Below are 24,275 nucleotides of genomic sequence, written 5' to 3'. Positions count from 1 at the left end.
TTACATGTACTGTGATACACTGCGAAAATACTTTTCTTACTTAGATTTTTTTGTCTTCTTTCTAGTCCAAATATCTAAAAATTCGTATATGAAAAAGGCAAGCAAAACATAATGTCTTGTTTAATATGTCAAAATGAAGTCAGCTTTCCCTTAAAGATTTGTACATTTATTTTAATAAACATAATAATTAAATAACCAATTAAATAGAAAAACTTTTAAATAAATAATTTCTAGTTCTAGTTAATAAGTTGTTAATAATAAATAAATAAATAAATAATTTCACAAGCAAAGTGACTTTTAAATAATAATACATTATAAATAACAATACAGCATTTCTACACAAACATTAAAACATATTTTTAGATCTGATGTTAAAATACATATTTAAAGAAAGGTCAATTGTTGGCATTTGGGACCAAATGACCCAGTTTGAAACAAAAAGTATGTTTGAGTGTAAAGAGTCTAGAAAGTTTGCAGCATTTAACACACACACACACGCGCGCGCGCGCGCGCACGCACACGCACACAAAAGTTTACAAATTTCTGACTACTATTCTAAAATAGTTTTCTCATCATTCACTTGTTCCAAACCCGTTTGTCTTTTTTTAATATAAAAAACTGGATGCCTGTAACTATTGACATCCATACTATGAAAAAGCACTGCAGTATTTGAGTGTTCTGTGTCTGAGGTAATTAGTCTACCTAAGTGTACATATTCCAAAGTATGAAGCGGTCAGTTCTTGTCACCTAACTTGCGGTTTTCAACTGGCAAATGCGAGTAGAAATGACAGCTACGCTTCTCTTCACAATCAGAAGATACCTTCACTCCAGATTCTGCAATTTTTTTTTAATTAGCCTGTTTAGGCTGAGTTGGACCTCCATGTTTTTGGGCACCACTGTCCTCCTTGGTATTGTCATAGAATGCTTTCTGTTCAAGTGCTTCAACAAAGTGCTGGTAAAGTAAACAGTTCAAAGTTTTTTAGACTGCACTTCACAGCAATATTTTTTGTTTTTACGCTCAGTGAAATCAAAGTAACGTCTGTATTTCCACTTGAAGAAGCAATCACTCTCGACAGCAACCATTTCAGCTCGTGTTCTCCAGCAATTTAAAAGCGCATGTTTATTAACTGACGGTGCAGCAGAAAACGTGATTTAAAAGAAGCATTTTTCTTCAAAAAACGATGTTTGTAACGTAAGTAACGCAATTACATTGACTTTAGTAATTGTAATAAGATTACACAAATTTAAAATGTAATTCGTGTGTACTGTGTTCCTGAAAAATGTCATTAGAATACAGTAACGACTGTGGAACGCGTTACACCCAGCTCTCCACACACCTAATATTTTTCCTGACATGAGCCCCTTTCACACATACAGACCTTTCTGGAAAATTACCGGCACTTTTTTTAATTTACCGGTAAAGTCGTTCCAGTAATTTTCCAGATATTTACCGGTGTCACTGTGTGAAAGGGGCTAAAGATGTCCATACCACTAAAGGTCCATACCACTAAATAAATATCTAAAGGGAAAATTAATAAGGAATTATTTAAATTGATCATATAAAGCTTTAAAATACATATATACATCAATTGTATTTTTATTTTTACTTGTTGTTGTTAAAAAAAACATTTTAAGCACATGAAATTAAACATAAAATCAAAAAGCATTTTTATTTTTTGCATTTACTCTCATTTTCCACACAATTGCGCATTGAAATCATCAATTTCATTTGCATTATATCAAATACTTTATGCTCTTTTATGATTGATTTCTTTTATGAGTAATCTTCTGCACTATTGACCAGTTTATCTGTAGTTTTCTAAGGTAATGCATCCCCGTCCATTATAGCAATCAAAAAAACATGATAAAAAACAATTTTCACTTTTTACAAAAAAGCATTAAACAACCAAAATGGCACAATTAACAAAATAATTAATTCCACTTCAGGCGCACAATACTGAAGTATTAAACAAAGTATTGTGGTCTAAAGCATACACAAAAAAACCCTTCTTAACTTAATCAGTGTCTCATAGGTCTGTTTTAGGCTAGTCCTCAAAGCTGGACTCCTCTGCCAGATAAAAATAAGTATTCATAGTCTCTCGTAGTCCTTCGCTGACCAGACTCTCCTGATCCATTCCCTTTAACTGCCTCTTAATCATCGACCTGATGAGAAACACTAAAATTACTTCTGAGGTAACAATAGGAAACCAATTCAAGCATCCTACTAGAAAACATGGAAATTGTGATCCAAATAAAACTTACGCGGACAAATCTCTCCAGTTGAAATTGGACTTCTGCGCTGCTACTGGTGACGGGCTGTGAGCCGCAGTTGGGATGGAGTCATGAAGTCTGCAAGGCTCAGTCAGATGACAGTATGAACCAACAGAAGATCCTGTCAATTGGAAAAACTCTGATCTCAAATGCTACACTCAAATAAATATTTTTGCTGCATGTTCAAATGGCTTATTTAAAATGAGCTAAAACCACACAATTCTTGTGTTTTTGGGACAACTTAATTATTTGATGTTCAATCAACTTAAAATTGTAAAAAAGAAAACTACGTTTACTTGGACATCAGCAATCAACTTATTTGCCTTATTCTGAATAAGACAATAATACGAGTAAAGTGCACCATGAGTTGCTTTTTAAATGTTCTTTTCATGATCCTGTTTTACATCTTATAGCACATAGCTTGATTAACGTCATTGCGTCACCACGCTATCCACATTTCCCCTGGAGTTTCATGTTATTTCAGGTGTTTCATTTTTAATTTGTTGACTTTAACTGCAGTTTGGCACTTTCACTATCATTCAAGAACATTTCATGCATGCCCTGTGATAAAACTGAGGTATTGGATTAGAGTACGAATTAAAGACTGGTGGAAGAGTGTTGTTTTAAAAGAATTTGATACCGCACACCAAATGGGAGGAAAAAAAACTCTCCGTATTTTACAATGTGTGTGTCTGTGGTCCTTCACTGACTCGATAGGTGCAGAGAATAGTATCAAACAGCTGTGTGTAGTGACTATGCTGTTGCAAAATGCGGCGAAAATCCTGCATAACGCTAATAGTTTGATTGCGGTGTTTACATGTCTGTACTGCACTTCAATAATGCGACTAAAATCGACATTCTCCACATGTCTTAATCTGATTTCTGTTTAGTTAGATTATGACTTCAATCAGAATAAGGTAATCAAACATTACTGTTTACATGGTAGACTCTTAATCAGAGTATTGTCTTAATCATATTAAAATCAGATAATTGCTGTCCATGTAAACATACTGACAGTTACCTTGTTACCAATCTGTGTTAGCATGACACGAAGAAATTGTGTGGATCCCAGCATTATTTTACAGTGTATGTTTATTTTGTTAGATTTAATGCAAAATGGGCTGTCTTTTGAAGATGGAAGGACCTTAAGACCTTAGAAGTATAAAGCTGTATCTATATTAGCGTCCATTTCAATTCATCATATTACTGATGACTTATTGATTCTGACTGAAAGTAAATATTATTGTTTTTAATTTTTTTTGGTAAAAAAGAAAGCAACAATATGATTTTTAAAATCAGTTTTAAAACTAAGTAAATCTTATCATTATATTTATCATGAGCCTGATCAATCCCAGTTTACAACAAATAGAACTATAATTTCAGGTTCTTTCTTTAAGTTTATTCAGAATTTTCAGGAATATTATTTATACATAATTCATGTTTTGCCTTTTAAAATGTAAATGGACATCTAACATTTTTATCACGTGTTTCAGAGAACTTAGAGAAAAGTAATCAACATTATTTTTGCAAAATAATACAGAGGAATGTTCTCTGAAAGGGGCCCCTTCTGAAAAAAACAGCTTGACCAGCCTGGTTTAAGCTGGACATAGCTGGTTTTGGCTGGGCTCCCAGCCTGGCTAGGCTGGTCAAGCTGGTTTTAGCTGGTCATCTCCCAGCCAGACCAGCTAAGACGCGGCAGGAAATGGCTGGAAACATGCCTAGAAGTGGCCTCTAAAACCAGCTTGGTTGACCAGCTAAAACCAGCCAACCAGCCTAGGCTGGTTTAAGATGTTTTTTTTTAGTAGTAACGTTATGTAATAATTGTTATATATAAACAGTTTCTTCATTAGGAATGTATGAACAGGTTGTTAAAAAAAAAGAAAAAGAAAACACATGACACCTTCCCCGATATACTAGGTCAGAGTTTCTCAACCACCTTCCTGGAGGACCACCAACTCTACACATTTTCCATTTCTCCTTAACCAAGTAAGCCAAAGTCCCTTTAAGGCAAGTCATTTCACTCGGTGGCCATCTTTGAAAAGCCTCTCAGGCAGTATGCTCGGGTATTCTGTTTGAATGGGGTAACATTATATCCAAAAGCTTTAACAAGCTTACGATTACATTACATATTTGGAATCACCAATAAAATTAAACAACAGCTGTCTCATAAGTTTAGTTTCTAAACGTCCAAATCAAACAAAATCAGCATTTTTTCATGTTGCCCAAGCTAATGAGCATGTGCACTGGAAAGGAACGAGATCACGACACCAACCTCATTTATGGCCGTGTTACTCATTATCATCCTCTGATCAAAGCTGTTCCAAACCCAGATTGGGCTGGTCTTCTGAAGTAATTCACAATTTAGTCCTGATGTCAAATCTCCTCCAGAAATCTCCTCTTTGTTTACAAGTTTTTGGGCATTTGAGTAGTTGCTGTCATGTGATTTGAGAGGACGGAATGTACCTCATGTTCATTTCATTCAGATTACAAAATCAGAAAACTTTTGTTTTCAAGTGCACTTGCTTCATTTAAAAGCACATATTTCAAGCTTTATGTGGATATATTTCTCATGTCTGTGAAGCAAGTATTCACTGAGGTTCCAGTGCGTTTGTTGACCACCAAACTGTCGTAAAAGCACACGTCTGGTACAAGCTTTTCCCCCTGAAGACACGTCAGTCTATAGCAATCGATGATTGGCAGGGCTTTATTCGCCATATTAACCATTACACTTTTTCCCATTCGAAAACATACAAGTGACATGTGTATTTGTGTCTTGTGCATTCTATAGTCATTGACCAAGCACACCTGATTCAGATCATCAGCTCATTAGCAGAGACTGAAAGACCTGTAATGGGTGTAACAAAGAAAAGAGTCATCCAATGTATGCAATGTTGGTCGTCCTCAAGAAACACTGTCCTAGGTTGTCTATAAAATATTCCAGACTTTAGTAGCACTCTATTTACGGTATGTACTTACTGTGTATGTATACCTCAAAAAAGTACTGGGTTAAGGTTAGGTTCAGGTGTAGTTTTAGGAATAGTAGTTGTAACCCAGTTTAAGCAATGACAATACAGTAAGTACATACTGTAATGTGCATGTAAAACAGCACTGTTAAGTAAAAATATACCCTGATTGCGATGTTAAAGTCTCTGTATGTGCTTTGAAAAAGACACACACTCCCAAAATGCAATTGGTTAATTTCAATATTTCTACTGCTTGGCTAATAAAAATAATTGCTGACTGCAGTTCACTTAATGGCCACCAGTGCAAACAGCAAAAGCTTTTCATTATAGTAGCTCATTTAATGTTTATCTAAGCAAAAAGGATGTATTTATATTAAAATGTTTTGAATGTTGATTGCAATAGCAAGTTCTTAGAACATATTATTTATAGCTGGATAAGATTTTGCTACTTAGTGCTCACGTGAGTAATAGTCCACCAGCTGGGAGAGAGTGGAGAAGGGGTGGTTTGAATGGATATAGAACCAGCCGTTGTGGAGCTGATAGATTTTGTAGTGCAGTACATTGTTCATTTGTCCACTGTGTTGTCGCACTGACAGTGAATACAAACCTACAACCAATGCAAATACATGTTTTAAAGATATGAAATCCAGTTTTAAAATGAAAAAACATGGTCAATAAATTGCTTTGGAGCACTGACTAACCAGGGAATGACTGGCTTTCACGAATTAGAAAACATCCAGAGTAGTTTTGAGGCAGCATTAGAAGTTGCTCTGCATTTCTCCTGGATATCCCTTCAAAAAACCACCTTTATCCAAACACATAAGACAATAATAGACACAGTCACACCATTTTCTAAAGCTCTCAGTCGACATTGATCATATATTAGGATATGATTAAATTTACTAAATGACTGATTTGATGATACACATAACAATAATTTTCTCTTATCATCATTTATATTGATAACAGAACAACAGTAGAGAGAAAAGAAATATTAAAAAGACAGCAATCATAATGCTAACACAAGCATTAAGAAAATGTTTTAGCATGTGTAATTTTGTGCTATATATATATATATATATATATATATATATATATATATATATATATATATATATATATATATATATATATATATATATATATGTAATCTTTATTTGCAAAAATAAACAGCGTGATTTTCCAAGTATCACACTCTAAAAAAAAGCTGGGTTGTTGAATCTTATCGATGGGTCAAATATGGACAAACCCAACAGTTACTTTTTTCAATTCAATTAAATGACACTTTTTAGTCCAGTGGTTGGGTTTGTTCATGTTTGACCTGACATTGAGTTACGACTACCAAGCATTTTTTAGAGAGAGTGTGCAATTGCTGAAAAAACATGATTTATAGAAAAGTTGCTAAAATAGTAAAAGAAATAGAAACAGGAGTAAAACAATAGTGTAAAACAAAAGTATTGAAATCTTCATATGTGAAAAAAACCCTAAAAACAGTGTATATTTGCAAATGAATATATATATATATATATATATATATATATATATATATGTATATATATATAAATAAAGAAACAGTCTGAACATTACTGACTGGTTATGGACTTTGGAAACATAGGTGTGAGGAATGAAACACTCATTGCCAGTTGATGTGGAACAAACCCTCAACATGTCATCATCTCTGTAACAGAAACAAACTCATTATAATTGAATATCTACTTGGTCTTCTACTGGTATAAAATGTTATTGTTGCAATGAACTGTTGAAGCTTTTATCACTATACAGTGCATCCGAAAAGTAGTCATAGCGCTTCACTTTTTCCAAAATTTTTTTATGTTACAGCTTTATTCCTAAATGGATTGAATTCCTTTATTTCCTCTAAACTCTACACACAATACAACCTAATGACAATGGGAAAAAATATTTTTTGGAAATTGTTGTAAATTTATTAAAAATAAAAAATCCTGAAGAATCACAGGTACATAAGTATTCACAGCCTTTGCTCAATACTTTGTTGATGCACTTTTGGCGGCAATTACAGCCTCAAGTCTTTTTGAATATGATGCCACAAGCATGGCCCACCTGTCTGTGGGAATTCTTGCCCATTTCTCTTTGCAGTACCTCTCAAGCTCTATCAGGTCTGATGGGAAGCGATGGTGTACAGCCATTTTCAGATCTCTCCAGAGATGTTGAATAGGATTTAGGTCTGGGCTCTGGCTGGGCCACTCAAGGACATTCACAGAGTTGTTGTGAAGCCACTTCATTGATATTTTGGCAGTGTGCTTTGGGTTATTGTCCTGCTGGAAGATGAACCGTCGCCCAAGTCTGAGGTCAAGAGCACTCTGAAGCATTTTTCATTCAGGATGTCTCTGTACATTGCTGCATTCATCTTTCCCTCTATCCTGACTAGTCTTCCAGTTCCTGCTGCTGAAAAACAGTTCAATTTTACTCTGATCAGACCAGAGAATTTAGTTTCTTATGGTCTGAGAGTTCTTCAGATACCTTTTGGCAGATTCCAGGCGAGGAGTGACTTCCTTCTGGCCACTCTACCATACAGGCCTGATTGGTGGATTGCTGCACAGATGGTTGTCCTTCTGTAAGTTTCCCCTCTCTCCACAGAAGAACGCTGGAGCTCAGACAGAGTGATCATCAGGTTATTGATCACCTCGCTGACTAAGGCCCTTCTCCGCCGATCACTCACCTTAGATGGCCGTCCAGCTCCAGGAAGAGTCCTGGTGGTTCCAAACATCTTCCACTTATGGATGATGGAGGCCACTGTCCTCATTGGAACTTTCAGAGCAGCAGAAATTTTTCTGCAACCTTCCCCAGCCTCGAGACAATCCTGTCTCGGAGGTCTACAAACAATTCCTTTGTCTTCATGCTTGGCTTGTGCTTTGACATGCACTGTCAACCCTGGCACCTTATAAAGACAGGTGTCTGCCTTTTCAAATCATGTCCAATCAACTGAATTTACCACAGGTGAACTGCTGAAACATCTCAAGAATGATCAGTAGAAACAGAATGTACCTGAGCTCAATTTAGACTGTCATTATGGGGTATTGTGCGTAGAAGTTTGAGGAAATAATTGAATTTAATCCATTTTGGAATAAGGCTGTAACATTAAAAAATGTGGAAAAAGTGAAGCTCTATACTTTCCAGATGCAAATATACTTGACCTAAGCTGCAAAAAAGAATATTTTAGCAGTTATAATACTGAAAAAAATACTTATTGTATTGCTTTAATGTATATACATGTTTAGATTAAAAACAAAAAGATGCTAAAAGTACAATAGGTTTACAGTAAAGTCTCATCAGTAAATATCAGTTAATGAATTAAAATCAACAGTTTGAAAAAACCATTATGTTAAAGTTAATTTAAGAAATACAACTGAAGTTTATTACAAATACTTTTTTAGTTTGCATTGACTTAATTTCAATTAATTAACAAAAGGAATCTTATTGTGCAGAGTTAACGAACAAAAGGGCTATAAATAGTGAGAGAATTTTCAACGTTGCAGACCAGACTAATATGAAAATGTCCAGGTTTGAAAATAAATGGTCTATTAAGCCTGCAAACACAACAATATGGATATTCATCAATAATAACTATACACAATATTTTAAAGTGCCCACGATATTAATATTATCCATGTTCGCTATCACGATATATTGAATTATTGAATATCGGGATATGTCAAAACATACTCTTACTCTGATATAATGTTCAGCTTGTCTCCTAAAAATATGGCATGTTCATCAGACCTGAAGGGTGGAAAGTTGCACAAGGCCACCGCTGTGTGCACGTGACTTCCTGAAGCTGAATTAAACCAGATGTAGGTGAGGGATAAATATATACAAGCAACGATGTGTTATTCATTTGTCATCTAAAACAAGAATGATCATTTATGTAGAGCTATTGTATTTAAATGTATGATTACAAGTGTATAATCGTTCTCAAACCTCCATCAGGCAACAAGACAGTTTCCTCCAGTCTGTGAACATCAGATCGACGCCAGAATCTGCTTATTAGACAGCCCATGCTTATTTTATCACCATGTCTGATGGATTTATTCAAAGACCCCACAACCTGAAAACACAACTGAAGGAACAGCACTCCATTTAACAGTTCAATTTCACATCAGGGCTGAACAATATATCGTTTGATCATCGATATCACAATGTGTGTGTCGGTAATAGTCACATCACAGGATATGCAATGTTGAGTTGGGATTATAGTTGATCAGCACAACAGTTGAGCATACATGAGATTCGTGGAGTCACAGCAAAGTATATCAATATCAGAGTGAAACATTAACATTTACATGTGTTTTAAAAGCATTTCAAGAGAGTGCAAAGCATTTAGGTACATTTGTAACTTAAATGAATAATAATTTTACTAAATTATATATATAATGTTGTCTATAAAGTGTTATTTTACATTTCATTATTCAATTTCTGTACCTGAATACTGTTTGACTGTCACTGTAGGGAAAACCACAGAGCTCTGTTGTTTTTTTTGTTTGTTTTTTACTTTTTTTGTTGCTCTATTGCAGGGATGCCCAAACTAGCACCAGCGGGCCAAAGTTGGCCCACAGTAACCTTTGATTTGGCCCACCATCCCATCTGAGAAGAGGAAGAATGATGGACATGGGTTAGAGCAGTGTTTCCCAACCCTGTTCCTGGAGGCACACCAACAGTACATATTTTGAATGTCTCCCTTATCTGACCCATTAACTTCAGGTGTTGGAGTCTCTTCTAATCTTCTGATGAGTTGATTCAGGTGTGTTTGATTAGGGAGAGGTTGAAAATGTGTACTGTTGGTGTGCCTTCAGGAACAGGGTTGGGAAACACTGGGTTAGAGGTTGTCATTTAAAATCTAATTTAACCTTTTGTTTGTTTGTTTTATTGTTAAAAGCTAACTGCAATGAAATGTTTCAATTAAATGGTGTAAATTAATCATATTTCGTATGAATGTGCATACTGTCACCTGACAGATAGAGGACAAATTAAGGCAAAGGCAGATTCTGCTTGACTAGTGTATTCATCATTGAAACCCACTGTTATAAATGTGATTGTTTATGTTAATATTGCAATAAGTTATCATGTTAAATGTTATACTGCATTAGTTAATACGATTTAAAGAAATGTATTTACTTTGAAATATTATTAAATAATTTAGGAAATTACCCGTGGCAACTTTAATGTAATATAGTTTGGTATATTTACCTTTGGCCCATGGCTCTCAATGATATTTGGCTTTTGTCCATATATACAAAAACGTTTGCGCACCCCTGCTCTATTGTCATAATTTTAGCTTGTTTTATTTGCTTATTATTTTATACATGATTCACATTCTTACAAAATCAACCTAATCAATCTAAATGTGATTTCTTTACAAATAGAGCTATTCTGGTGAATATCAGTATTCATATCGCAGAAAAACCCTTATTTCATATTATTAGCCAATCATTGGAAGCCAAAATCCGAAATGCTTCCAAAAATCATTACCAAAATTAACAATTAAATGAATGCATGGATGACAGATACCCCACTTTCAGAATCTAGGCTTAAAGCTAGTCTACTGGTAAAGTAGTAAACTAAACTGCATGCATGTGCTGTCACATAAACACAAATGTCAGTTCTATAGAATAGTTTCAAGATACTAATGTCTAAGTCATTTTAGTAAAAGCTGCTTAAAATATATATTTCACCCAAAACTGAAAAATCACTTAAAATTCCTTCACTTGTTCCAAACTTTGAGTTTTTGTGTTGTCTTTCTGTCTGTCTATCAATCAATGTATCGATCTATGGGTCAGTTTCACAAACAGGGGTTAACTTAAGCTAGGACTAGGCTTTGACTAAATTACAGTAGTTAATGAAAGAAATAGTTCACCCAAAAATGTCAGGTTACTCAGTGTTTACTCTCCCTCAGGTGGTTTCAAACCTTGAAGAGTTTCTTTATTCTGTTTAACACAAAGAATACCCATCCACCTAATATGGAAGTCAATGGTTACAGGTTTTAAGCTTTCTTCAAAAATTATATTTTTAGTGTTCAACAGAAACTCTTAAAGGTTTGGAACCATTTGAGTGAGAGTAAAGAGTGAGTAAATAAAATTGTTTGGGTGAACTATCCCTTTCATTACCTAATTTAATCTCTGCCATCACTTAAAATTCCTATACTTGTTCTAAACTTTGAGTTTTGGAGTTGTATTTCTGTCTGTCTATCAATCAATGTATCGATCTATGGGTCAGTTTCACAAACAGGGCTTAACATAAGCTAGGCCTTGACTAAATTATAGTAGTTAATAAAAGGGATAGTTCACGCAAAAATGTCAGGTTACTCAGTGTTTACTCTCCCTCAAGTGGTTTCAAACCTTTCAGAGTTTCTTTATTCTGTTGAACACAACGAATACCCATCCACCTAATATGGAAGTCAATGGTTACAGATTTTCAGCTTTCTTCAAAATATCTTCTTTAGTGTTTAAAAGAATAAAGAAATTATTAAAGGTTTGGAACCATTTGAGTGAGAGTAAACAGTGAGTACATTTTCATTTTTGGGTGAACTATCCCTTTCATTGCCTGATTTAATCAAGGCCTAGTCCTGGCTTAAGCCCTGTGTGTTAAACTGAGCAATAGAGCAATACATCGATTGACAGACAGATATACAGTCATGTGAAAACTTTAAGACACCCTATTAAAGTCAATTTTTTCCTTATTAAAGTCACAGCAGGAGTTTAAAAGATATTAGATTTAATGCAGGTCTTAAAATTTGAAGAACATCATAACAAAAACAATCCGGCACTGCTAAACAAATGCCTGAACTGATCATCAGCAGAAGTTTTAGTAGGTTGTTGGACTGGAGTCTGGCGTGTGAACACTATGACACTCCCACAGCTAAAACCTAGCCCAAATTGGGACATGTAACAAGAAAATTATCCCAAACACACCAGTAAATACAACAGACTACAACAGAACAGCTGAAAAAATGGATGTTTCAACAATAGTCATGGTGACAGAAATGCTGACAGAAAAACTCCAAAACACCTCCAGAATGATCTGAGAGACTGATAAAAGTCATACAGAAAATGCTGACTTTAATTAATGCTAAAAGCCGACCCACGGGCATCTGAATCTTATGTTTGTCACCAATGGATTTCTTTCTTAGCTATTTTTGTTCAATAAATAATGTGTGAGAGGTCATTGTTCATCTGAGGTTTTATCTCATGAATTTTAAGCCCTGCCAAAGACCATATTGTTTTTTTAAAATGATTTCCTGATGCAAAAAACCGTTAGGTTCAATAGGGTGTGCTAACTTCTTCACATGATTGCACAGACGATACAAATAGTTGCATAGAAAGATAGACAGACAGTCTGGTAGACGATAGGCAGATGACAAAAAGGCAGCCAATCCACAAAGTCATATAGAAAGATAAACCGAAAGTCAGACGATTGACGGATGACAAACATGCAGATGGAGATACAATGGAAGACAGACACAATCAAAGAGTCAGATGATAAACTCTGAAATGTTTAACCAGACTAAAGTAAATGAGAATACTTACTGTGTTCTGGTAAAATCTTCTCAAACAAAATCCACTACCGGGATCCCATCTCTAGCTGAGTGTTCATGTGATCTTCATGCACTGCTGCTCGTGTGAAGCACCTCGTGTTTTCACGAGTAGGAATTGTGGTTAACAAAGCAATATGCAAATGAGATTTCCTGTGCCAAAAGACTTCAGACGCTACCAATCAATAATCAAAACTAAATCAGAACTACATACGAATGACTTAAAGACTGCACATGTGTGTGAAAGTTACCTAAAAGCAATATAAATGCACAAAGGAAAAGTAGTGAGATGAATTCCAGCTGATCATTTCCTTAGCAGCATTTAATATTACAGCAGGATAAATATAGTATAACCACAACGTCGAGAGTAAGGGTTTGCTCAACAGAAAGTACATTTGTGGTCGGAAACCTCTCAATCTCAATGATCTTTCGGCTCTTATGCCGTTGATAAACTGTTTTTTAAGAGATCCCAAAAATGAAGCTTCCGTTTTAAAAGCAAACGTGCAGCACTTATTAAAAAGACAAGATGCATCAACAGTGTTATATTTCCATGATATAACTTTATTTATTAACTGAGAATCAGTGGACAGTGACACTATTTCATGTCCATAAGAGCTGTCATTCCATGTGTACATCGATTTATGCTCCGATTAAAAATAATAAGGATGTTAAAAAATGGTAAGGGGGTAAACGTACAAAAGAAAGATGCTACGTTCGTTTTGCATATTTAAAAATATTAAAAGTACAAATTAAAAAAAACAAAGACAACTCCGAGTGTTTATCTCCTAATAGCTGATGTGTTTAGTAGTATCCTGTTAAGAGTTCTTAATATAAATACAACAAAAGTTAGCTCTTAAATATTAATTACATTCGTAAGATAATCAGGGGAGTGACTTTGACAATAAAACATGAAGGACGGTTATTAAACATGACAATAAATGAAACAATATGACATCGTGAAGCAAGTTAAGCAGACAGGAAAGGTCACAGGTCACAGCGTAAAACGTAAAAGCTATTTTTTTAATGCGTGTGTTGTCCTTTAAGTGAGTTTCACTGTAATAATCGAAAACGAAGTGAATCAAATGCATCTCAAACCAGTTGGAAGACCCTCGCTGTTATTTATATATTAATCTTTCATTTGAGCCGTTTTTATGACTGAAAATGTGGCTAGCGTGTAGTAACATCTTTATATATATATTCACTATGCATACCTTCAGTATATCACACATGTCTGCCTTTCTATTCATACAGCAGTAGCAGGAGGACATTTGAGCTTTAGCAGGACACCTCCATGGTTTGTGGTCCAGAATTGGGCCCGTCCAGTGGGCTGTTGAGGTTGCGGTTGCGGGATCCGTCTGTGGAGGTGATGCTGGAGGATGAGGAGCGGGATCTGGACAGACGGGTCATGCCGGCTGCTGGTACTGTGGGTTGTAAAAGAGATTTTGGGATTAGTTTTGTTCTTGGTAGCTTCAGGGGGATAAAAAAACAAGCATCATGCAAGAGGAAACCAAACTGAGAATGTAATAACAGATGATCACAGGTTTGTCTTGTGTCGTCTGCCTACACACTGGTGTAAATGTGAACATGAAAGCATTGCTGATGAAAGCAAATTACTTGCTGAGCACAGAAGCATACAAGGCAAAGTAAAAACTGTCTGAAAAACTACAAAATAGTGCCTACATGATAATAAAATAATAATATATATATAAAATATATATATACAATTTTCAAATCTTTTTAACATAAAAAATATACACAAAAAATAGTAGAAGTAGAATGAAGAACACATGAAAAAGAAAAACCAGCATGAATAAATAAGTACTTTAGAACAGGGGTTCCCAAACTTTTCAGCCTCCCAAAATTACAATGCCAGTGACTCGCGACCCCCAATATTCTCTGAAGTGGTTATAAATACAGAACCCTTGTATACAATGGCGCACACACACCAATAGGCCCATGTTTATTCTTTGTTTAATTTTTTTAAAAATGTATTTGAGTCCTCTAAATGTGCCAGAAAGTTTAACCTGGTGCCATAAAATCAATCTGCTGCATCTGACGCTATTGCTGTGTCTTTAATATAATATGATCACCCCAGGGGTCGCAATACAATAGAACTAGTAACTATAAGCTGCTATAGTAACTATACAGTATATAGTAACTATAAACTACTATTTTTATCTTCAGTAGGTTATGGATAAAATATGGTAATTCTAATTAGGGCTGTGCGATTAATCAAAGTAATTGAAATCGACATTCAGAACCTATAATCGATCAAAATTTTCCAGGTCAATTTTTTCAATTACTTTCCCTACCGTGTGTGGAGTCACGTGACCCTGCTCTGTTAAGGCTGATTAATACTTCTGCGTCAAACACACGGGTATGGTCGCATACCCGAGCACCTCTCGAAAAACGTTACTACACATTGTATGTTTGCAATACATTGACAATGATTGGAAGCTGCCACAGATATGCTTTGAGACGGCGTATTTTCTATTAAAATAAAATAATTTACATTGAAAATGATATTTTCTGCTTTTGAAAACACTGAAAATAATTAATTTTGTTTCCAAAAGTGCAAAAACATAAAATAATTAAAGAAAATAATTATTTATTAATCATAATTAAGTTAAAATGTTCAATTAATTGAGATTTTGATGTAATGCCAAATTGCCCAGCTCTAATTCTATTGGTTTAATAAAATTAATTAGATTTTTGGAAATCCCCTTCATTGTCTCGCGACCCCCACTTTGGGAACCACTGCTTTAAAACATAGACTGCAACAAATAAAATCTAAAATCAAAATAAAGTAAATAAATACATAATTTGTATTAGCAACACTTTAGAATAATGCTCCATTAGTTATTGTATTTACTAACATTACATATGAATAATCTTATAAAGCATTAATTATCTATAGTTCAACATTTACTAATGTGTTTTTACAAATTTTTTTACAATTTACATTTACTAATGTTTGTTAATGCACCATAAGTTAACATGAACTATATTATTTAACTTAAATAATGTAAACTAGCATTAACAAAGATATAACAGATGTATTGTTCATGTTAGTAAATACATTAACTAACATTAACTAATGGACTATTATTTTAAAGCGTTACCTTAAAGTCTTAGTGTTATTTTTTTCCTTTAGAAAAAAGCCACACAGCGGCATTTCTACAAAACATATGTATCAAAAATACAAACAATAATAAAAGGACATAGAAATAAACAAACAAATTATACAATGAAGAATACATTAAAAATAATAGTAAAACAAATGAAAAAAATAAATAAATATCTACAATAAAATATATATATAAAAAACACTAATATAAATATTAGAATAACAAAAAAATAAATAGATGAACGTTTTGTTTTTCATTTATTCTATTAAAATGAAAACCATAATAATTAATGCAGGTCTAGACAGCTTAATAAAGGTCTGCTGGAAAAACTTTAGTAATTGTTGTGACAGACCGATATGTTGACAAGGCTGAAAAATATATATCAAATGTATGGCATCTGTAACAGTGGTGTTGTTGAAAAATGTATTTAGTGTTTTAATCTTATGTCATTGAACCAAATTGAGTGATGTTTTATTTGAATTTATGATGCAATATTTATGATAGAATATAATTGTACTGTATATTGGCCACACTTTCCATCAGCCATAAAAAAAAACATCGGTCGACCACACACATACAAAAAAGTCAAATATCACCATGCGAATACTGTAAACATGAACACAGAAGAGAAGCATGCATATATAGAGCATTCACAATAACTCCTGGTTCACATCCAGATACCTGATTCACAGCTCAGATGACTGAGCAAAACATGAGGGACTGTTGGCAAACGTTGACGGGAAACAAACAGACAGAACAATAAGACATCAATAGAGTTACATTTTCAACATAGTTCTGTTAAGGCTCCAATTACAGTCAGCGACAGTTTTATTTTAAAACTGAATTTCCTCTGTAAATCCTGCAGGTGTTTTAATGGCCTCTGCAGGCTCTTCAATCATAAAAGCTTTCTTTCTGCAGTGACATTTTAAGCAGCTGAGCCTCGAGCTGCATTTTGAGCTCTTCACCCACAGAGGGCATTAAGAAGCCAAAACATAACTTTAGAAATCCTTACGTTTATATGAAAGCCTGTTTCCACTATGGAATATATATATATACACACACACAGTGGTGTGAAGTAACAAATTATAAATAATCAAACTACTGTAATTAAGTAGTTTTTCTCAGAGATTGTACTTTACTAAGTAGTTTTAAAAATATGTACTTTTACTTTCTCTTGAGTACATTTTTAGTGCAGTATTGGTACTTTTACTCCACTACTTTCCTTCAACCTGCAGTCACTACTTTAGACTAGAAAAATCAGTCCTGTGATTCCTGGCCAATCGAATCGCACATAGAAGGTAAAGTGCATCATAACGAAAAATCAGGTTGACGTCAGAACCCAACGTCAGGCTGACGTCAATATTTAACGTCCAACCTAAAATCAACCACATTTTTGGTTGCCATACCTGACGAATAAATGTCAGTATTTGACGTTAATATGACGTTGGTTTAGGATGTTAGCTCAACGTTTGATTTTGGCCACTTTCTAACACAACCTAAAATCAACCAAATATCAATGTGTTTTGACATCGTTATTTGACTTCAAAATAACGTTGTCCTTGGACGCTGGCTAGATGTTGAATTTTGGTCACCTGACGTCACAACCTAAATCTAACCTAATATTAACGTCTTATGACGTTGTGTGCCTGCTGAGCAATAACTAGGGCCAGAAGGAATCTGCGGACATCTTTTGCTATTTCTGATCTGAATTTTGTTAAAAATCTGTGGATTTATGCAGAATGATTTTGGGAGTATCATAACTAAAACCTTAATATATGAAATAAAAAGTAATACCTTTTTAACTTTTATTTAATGTTTATAATTCAAATGCAATTAGATCCATTTTATTTGGCAAAAAAAGCAAGTCTCATATATTATCGCTACTAAAAGACAGAAAATATTACTTTACACACTATATTGTAAATAAATCATATGAATATTTTCATGTAAGTCAATAATAATACTGAAATTAATTTAAAAACGGAATAAACCTAAATTTACACACATTTACACATGTAAATAAACAGAATCAATGAAGGACTAAAAATCTGCGGAAATCTGAGGCGCGCAGATTCCGTGTGGGCCTAGCAATAACTAAATGCACTACAGAATTTTATGCTTACACACCTCCACAAATTACATGTAAATTCATCAGCTTTTTACAGCGTAATACTCATTACTCTTGAGTACTTTTGAAAGGGCTACATTTTACCCATAGTTTGAGTAGTATTTACAACAGATACTTTTACTCTACTTGCACTACATTTTAGGCAAGTAATGGTACTTTATCTTAAGTATGTTTTTTCAGTACTCTTTACAACACTGTATGTATATATATATATACAGTTTAAGTCAAACTGATTAGCCCTCTTGTGAAAATTTTCAAAGTATTCCTTTAATATTTTTTCTTCTGATGAAAATCTTATTTGTTTCACTTTGGCTAGAATTAAAGCAGTTTTAAAACCATTTTAAGGTCAATTTTATTAGCCCCCTTAGGCATTTTTTTTATTGACCCCAACTTGCCTAAATAACCCTATTAATCTAGTTAGGCCTTTAAATTGCATTTTAAGCTGAATACTAGTATCTTAAAAAATATCTAGTAAAATATTATGGCAAAGATAAAAGAAATCAGTTAATACAAATTAGTTATTATTATTAATATTATTATTATTATTATATCTAATTATTGTTAGGTCTTATTCTCCTAATGGTGCATTTTTCTTAAAATTTTGACTTTTTGTAACTGCTGTGGTTAAAAATTAGTAAGGGAAATAAAAGAACTATACATATTATACAGGTTATTCTGTACCAGTAGTGCTGAAAAACATACAGAAATAAAATAATGAATTATGATTTTATATTGCACAGTTCTGACCTTTTTTCATTATAATCTTTTTGAACTAGTTTGGAATATCACAGTTTGTTTTGATAGCACAATCTCAAGATAAGAATGACCAAAATTAGACTCCTCCTGATGTGACCCAGTTAAAAACTCTCCAGAGCCTTTGACGGCTTAATTGAAAAGTCTGGGATGAAAGTTACAAAGTCTTACCCTCATATGGCAAGACACTGCAGGTGAACAGGGTAAAAAAAAATAACTAATATTTTTCACAGTGATTGATGATATTAAGAATTGCAGTTTCATTGTATAAAAAAAAATCTAAATGATATTGAAATATATAAATGAGGCACTATTTAAATATGCACTAATTTGCATATAATTCTAGCACAAAAATCTGAACAGTGGATTAACTCCGATTCCCATTTTTTTTTTACATATTAGAGTGAAATATTTTTACAAAAGGAGAATAATTATTTTCACAATTTTTGCATATTATAATGTTCAAATCTCTCTTTAATAGCCTAGGAATATACATATGGATTAAAATGTAAAGTTTGGCTTATGTAAGTGGTGTTGAAGTGGAGATTTATGACTCTGAGGAAAAAAGGATGTTAGAAAAAAAGCCAATTTCTAAAAATAATTTTGTAAGAGTGACACACAAATTTTTTCTCCTTTTAGGCTGGAAATCTTTATGTAAAGCCCAATTGTCAGATACAAAACTATGTTTTTTGCCTTCAGCGTCATGCCTTAAAAACCTGGTTTGCCTCCAGACGTGATGTAAATTCCTGTGAGATTGCAACAAGAACTCTAACACTGCACAGAAATGAAACAGCAAGTCTCTCTGGAGGAGGAGGAGGAGGTACGAGGTCAGAGAAAGGGTGACATCTTTTCACACTGAGCGCTGGCAGCACACCGAGCGCCAAAACCTGTCAACAAATATGTGAGGAGGCCTCATTCAGAGAACATCGTGATTTTGCGCACGTCTGCCGCTTGGAAGGAAAACTAATCAACATGGAGCGAGTGGGAAGCGATGCTGAGCTGTGTGTGGTAAAAAAAAAAAAAAGACAAGAAGAAATAAAAACAGTCTCCCCGAGCCGGATTTGTCTTGATAAAAGATGGCCATTAGTCATAGTGTTGTGCTGAATTGCTAATTAGCATAGCCTAGCGTCTGAGAAACGTGGGTAAACAGATGCGTGTTTACGGAGTAAGTTGACCCAGATTGCTCGGCAGATTAAACAAACATCTGAAGGCAGATTCACAGGTTAGGGTAAGTCAAGAGCTGAGGTAAACAGATAATAAAAATACTCACTGTAGCCCATTCCTTGTACAAAGTATTTGAAGGCTTCGGCCAGCTTTCCGGGCTGTTGAGAGAAAAGAGGATGGTCATAGATTCAAATTATGGCAGCCATACACAATGGTGAAGATAAGAGCAGGGCGCAGGTGGTTAATGTGGTTTTCAAGGTTGCAAAATGGAGATGATACTAACCTGAACAACCTGAGGCAGACCTCCACAATCAGCCATCTGACACACACACACACAGAGAGAGAGAGAGAGGGATGAGTAAAATAAGGTACTGAGATACAAATATCACTGTGAAGAACAGATCAGATATAACACTGCTGGCCAAACAATGAAGCTTTTTGGTAACACGTTACTTGAAGGGGTGTTCATAAGAAACATTCATAAGCATAATATGACATGTCTTGAATGTGAAGGAGGTTTCACACATGCACTTGTCAATAAGTGTCATTAGAACAGTTATGTGATTTTAAATGCAAAGGTGACATTGTTTGAGATGTCTTTGTCATCAACAACAGACAATATAACTTGTCATAAAACTGTCATAAACATAAATATCACAAGGTCAATATAATTGTGTCATTCATTTTATAACAGTATCACTAATATTTTTTTATAATATGTTTAATAATTTCAGTGGTGCAAATTATACCTTAAAGACATTTTTAAAAGATATTTGTCTGTGTATTGACACTTTTACTAAACAATTTTGGTGGCAAATTCACTGAAAAAAGTGATCAGAAAAGCATTTATTATAATTATAATGGCCTCATGACAATCATGTTTATGGCAGGTTTATGACATGTTATGTTGCCTTGATAATGTCAAGTTATCATGACAAATACATACGGTTACGATGTATTTATGTCAAGTAGTGCTTTGTGCTGAGTAAAGTTGAGCTCATGACACTTAATGGCAGTTGTCAAAAGCATTCATAAAAGCTCCATATTTATAACATATGTCATGTCATGATTATTAAGTTGTCATGTCAGTGCCTCATGTCAGTCTTATGAATACTGCCTTCAAGTGCAGCATTACCGTGTTTATTATTTCAGTCTAATGGAAATAAGCATGCAAAACACACTTTTAAGTGTTTCATTTGTCACACTTCATCAATTTGTGTCTTCAGTTAAAATGCATATTTGTAAAGACATTTTGTTTTCTCAAACAGTTTTCTCAAAGAGTTTTTTTTCTCCAGCACTGAGCCATAAAGCTCCACTTCAGCTGCACGTACATACACCAAACTGCACATGATTTATTCACATCTGTATTCTGGAGGCTTTTTTACAAAAATCTTTTTCCCAGAAAAAATAATTTTGGTTTGTTTGCAAAAACAGATTGACAAAACTTTTTCTGAATTTTTTTTTCTAAATTCTGATATGGAAAAATTAAATGAAACAACAATTTTCCAATGTTCAGATTTTCTTGCTAGAAATATATGCAAATTAGTGCATATTTAATTAAATAAAGCCTCATTTGAATATTTAAACATAACAGATTAGAAAGCTTGTAATGCAAAAACATTTGTGCAGTCTTACCTTCAGCAAGGTGGTCTTTGTCGGATTTAACCTTGAGTTGCATTCAACCTGTAAGGCAAAATTATTCCAGAGATTTAAAATATTCAAGGATTCAACAACAACAACAACAACAACAACAACAACAACAACAACAACAACAACAACAAAAACAGCAGCAAAATGACCTTGCACTTCCAAACTTACCACAGCCTCCACAGCAGGGGAAGTGTCTCCAACCACCAGAAGAGCAGGGCATCTGCACAAAGATCAACAGCCAGTGGTGAAAAAAAAATCAACTAATGACTAAATAAACATAATTAAATCTATTATTTATTAATGAATAATTATTTTATATAATTAAATAAATATTGAAAAGAATACAATTAAATGATTTATTAATTTACTAAATGGTAATAAAATAAAATATAATAAAATAAAATAAGAAACAGAAATAAAACAGAAATAAAATAAAATAAAATAAGCTCTGGTAAAAACAATACAGAAATAAAATAAAATAAAATAAAATAAAATAAAATAAAATAAAATAAAATAAAATAAAATAAAATAAAATAAAATTGTAAAAATTGTGAAAAACAATAAACAAAATAAATACTTACGTCAGCGTCTTCACTATGTTCTCATTAAGACCAGTAATAGGCCTCTCGATTCCGAGGTCTTGACGCCTGTTCAAAACAAACACACAATTTAACAGGACTACTTTTAGAAGTAATAACAAATAAACATGATTAATTTAATGTGACATAACTTACGCATTGTATGAGCCACAGAAGAGGGCCAGGTTGTCCTGGTTGATGTCCTGTGCGATGTGCAAGCGGTACGTCTGAATCAGCTCCTGGTTGTCAGTCAGTTCGTCCTGAATGACCACAATAACAAAAAAGCTGGCTCTAAAAAAGCATCATGGGATTGATTGTTGCGGCGTGATAGAGATTTACTCACAGTGCTGAAGTGATGTGCCATCACAATGTCCACAAGATTGCTAGTCCATCCAGTCAGCTAGAGAAAAGAAAATAATAATAATAACAATAATAATAATATGTATATGGAAAATATCACCTGCCTGTTTGCTCACCTTTTATTTTATTTTACTTTAAATATTTTTTTAATTGTATTTACCACTGCATGTACATTAAAATAACATATTTGCTTGAGATGATTTGATTTTGCAGTGTTTTTTCATTGCAGATACAGAAAATTAATTTAATTGAATTAGTTTATTACCACTGCAACAACAAAAGAATGATTTAATTTTCAATTTAATTTAATGTAATTTAATTTAATTTAATTTAATTTAATTTAATTTAATTTTACTGCAGACACCGAAAATTTATTTAATTTAATTAATTTATTACCACTGCAACAACAAAAGAATAATTGTATTTTCAATAAAATAAAAAAATAAAAATAAAATAAAATAAAATAAAATAAAATAAAATAAAATTAAATAAAATTAAATTAAATTAAATTAAATTAAATTAAATTTCACTGCTGGCACCAAACATTAATTAAATTGAACTAGTTTTTTAACACTGCAAGAACAAAAGAATTGTTGTATTCTATTTTAAATTTCAATTTAATTCAATTTTATGTTTAATTTAATTTAATTTAATTTAATTGCTGTATTGTCTTTACCACTGATGAAATACAAAATAATTATTGTTTATTAGCATTTTATTTTGTACCAAAGATTCAAAAAAAACTTGCACTGGTACAAAAAAATATTATATTATATTATATTATATTATATTATATTATATTATATTATATTATATTATATTATATTATATTTTATTTTATTATATTATATTATATTATATTATATTATATTATATTATATTATATTATTTTTTATTATATTATATTATATTATATTATATTATATTATATTATATTATATTATATTATATTATATTATATTTTATTTTATTATATTATATTATATTATATTATATTATATTATATTATTTTTTATTATATTATATTATATTATATTATATTATATTATATTATATTATATTTTATTATATTATATTATATTATATTATATTATATTATATTATATTATATTATATTATATTATATTATATTTTATTATATTATATTATATTATATTATATTATATTATATGAATTTTATTTAAATTTTAGTTTTGCAATGTTTTTTTTTAGCACTGCAAAAACAACAAAATAATACTTTTTATATATATGTATATTTTATTAATATTTCATTTTATTAAGATTGCTAGTCCACCCAGATAGAGAAAAAACCAAATCCAAATGAAATGAATGTGTAAAACAGCAAAAACAGAGATCGGACACCATCTGTTTGTTCAAAGTGTTTGCTCACCTTAGAAGCAGCCCAGTCTATCCAGCCTTCAGCGCAGGGGTCCACATTGATCAAAACAAGCCCCTCGACCAGCGACGGATGAATCAGCTGCAGAAAGAGCACAGGATTGAGCCTTTAATAAAGGAAACGTGTGGAGAGGGTCTAAAAAATGCATGCAGACACATCATAAGAGAAGCTTTTAGCGGCTGAACTCAAAGCATCCCCTTCAGCAGCCCCGACCGTCACTGTCATTCATTTTTCAGTATGCCAGACTGCTACTTTATTACTGCCACTTTATTATGCCAAACTTTCATTTTATTATTGCTGATACAAAATAATAATTGTGT

The 24,275-nt window shown here is 33.0% G+C and overlaps 2 protein-coding genes across 5 annotated transcripts in view; both read right to left on the bottom strand.

The window, feature by feature from the left end:
* Nucleotides 1–1,617: 1,617 nt before the first annotated feature.
* sla2a (Src like adaptor 2a) lies at nt 1,618–13,245 on the bottom strand. The gene is made up of 8 exons (XM_056467819.1): nt 12,794–13,245; nt 9,192–9,330; nt 8,943–9,048; nt 6,826–6,912; nt 5,936–6,039; nt 5,695–5,841; nt 2,263–2,392; nt 1,618–2,163 (listed from the first exon to the last, which is right to left on the bottom strand). Exons 2-8 carry the CDS (start codon nt 9,268–9,270, stop codon nt 2,046–2,048), a joined length of 771 nt encoding a protein of 256 aa, XP_056323794.1. The 5' UTR covers nt 9,271–9,330; nt 12,794–13,245; the 3' UTR covers nt 1,618–2,045.
* A 93-nt stretch (nt 13,246–13,338) lies between these two features.
* The window catches only part of ndrg3a (ndrg family member 3a), a 75,804-nt gene continuing 64,867 nt past the window's right edge, over nt 13,339–24,275 (bottom strand). For 3 of the 4 annotated variants that reach the window (XM_056467815.1, XM_056467816.1, XM_056467818.1), the window contains 10 exons: nt 23,950–24,036; nt 22,543–22,599; nt 22,356–22,459; nt 22,203–22,268; nt 21,790–21,841; nt 21,607–21,654; nt 20,255–20,290; nt 20,078–20,129; nt 16,608–16,646; nt 13,339–14,219 (listed from right to left, as the gene is read on the bottom strand). In XM_056467815.1, the coding sequence (XP_056323790.1) occupies nt 14,074–14,219; nt 16,608–16,646; nt 20,078–20,129; nt 20,255–20,290; nt 21,607–21,654; nt 21,790–21,841; nt 22,203–22,268; nt 22,356–22,459; nt 22,543–22,599; nt 23,950–24,036 (687 nt within the window). In that variant the 3' untranslated portion in view covers nt 13,339–14,073. The remainder of the gene's footprint in view (nt 14,220–16,607; nt 16,647–20,077; nt 20,130–20,254; nt 20,291–21,606; nt 21,655–21,789; nt 21,842–22,202; nt 22,269–22,355; nt 22,460–22,542; nt 22,600–23,949; nt 24,037–24,275) is intronic. The other variant, XM_056467817.1, reaches the window with a different exon arrangement.

This window comes from Danio aesculapii, chromosome 11, assembly GCF_903798145.1.
Source record: "Danio aesculapii chromosome 11, fDanAes4.1, whole genome shotgun sequence".
Classification (NCBI taxonomy): Eukaryota; Metazoa; Chordata; class Actinopteri; order Cypriniformes; family Danionidae; genus Danio; species Danio aesculapii.
Note: the sequence above shows the minus strand (reverse complement) of the source record. Positions and strands in the feature narration are given on the sequence as shown.

Coding starts and splice junctions, on each gene's coding strand:
- sla2a (XM_056467819.1), bottom strand. CDS start 9,270: ATGGGCTGTCTAATAAGCAGATTCTGGCGTCGATCTGATGTTCACAGA. Junction 9,049..9,191: donor TGTCTTGTTGCCTGATGGAG/GTTTGAGAACGA, acceptor GGTTTAATTCAG/CTTCAGGAAGTCACGTGCAC. Junction 5,842..5,935: donor TGAAAGCCAGTCATTCCCTG/GTTAGTCAGTGC, acceptor CATTGGTTGTAG/GTTTGTATTCACTGTCAGTG.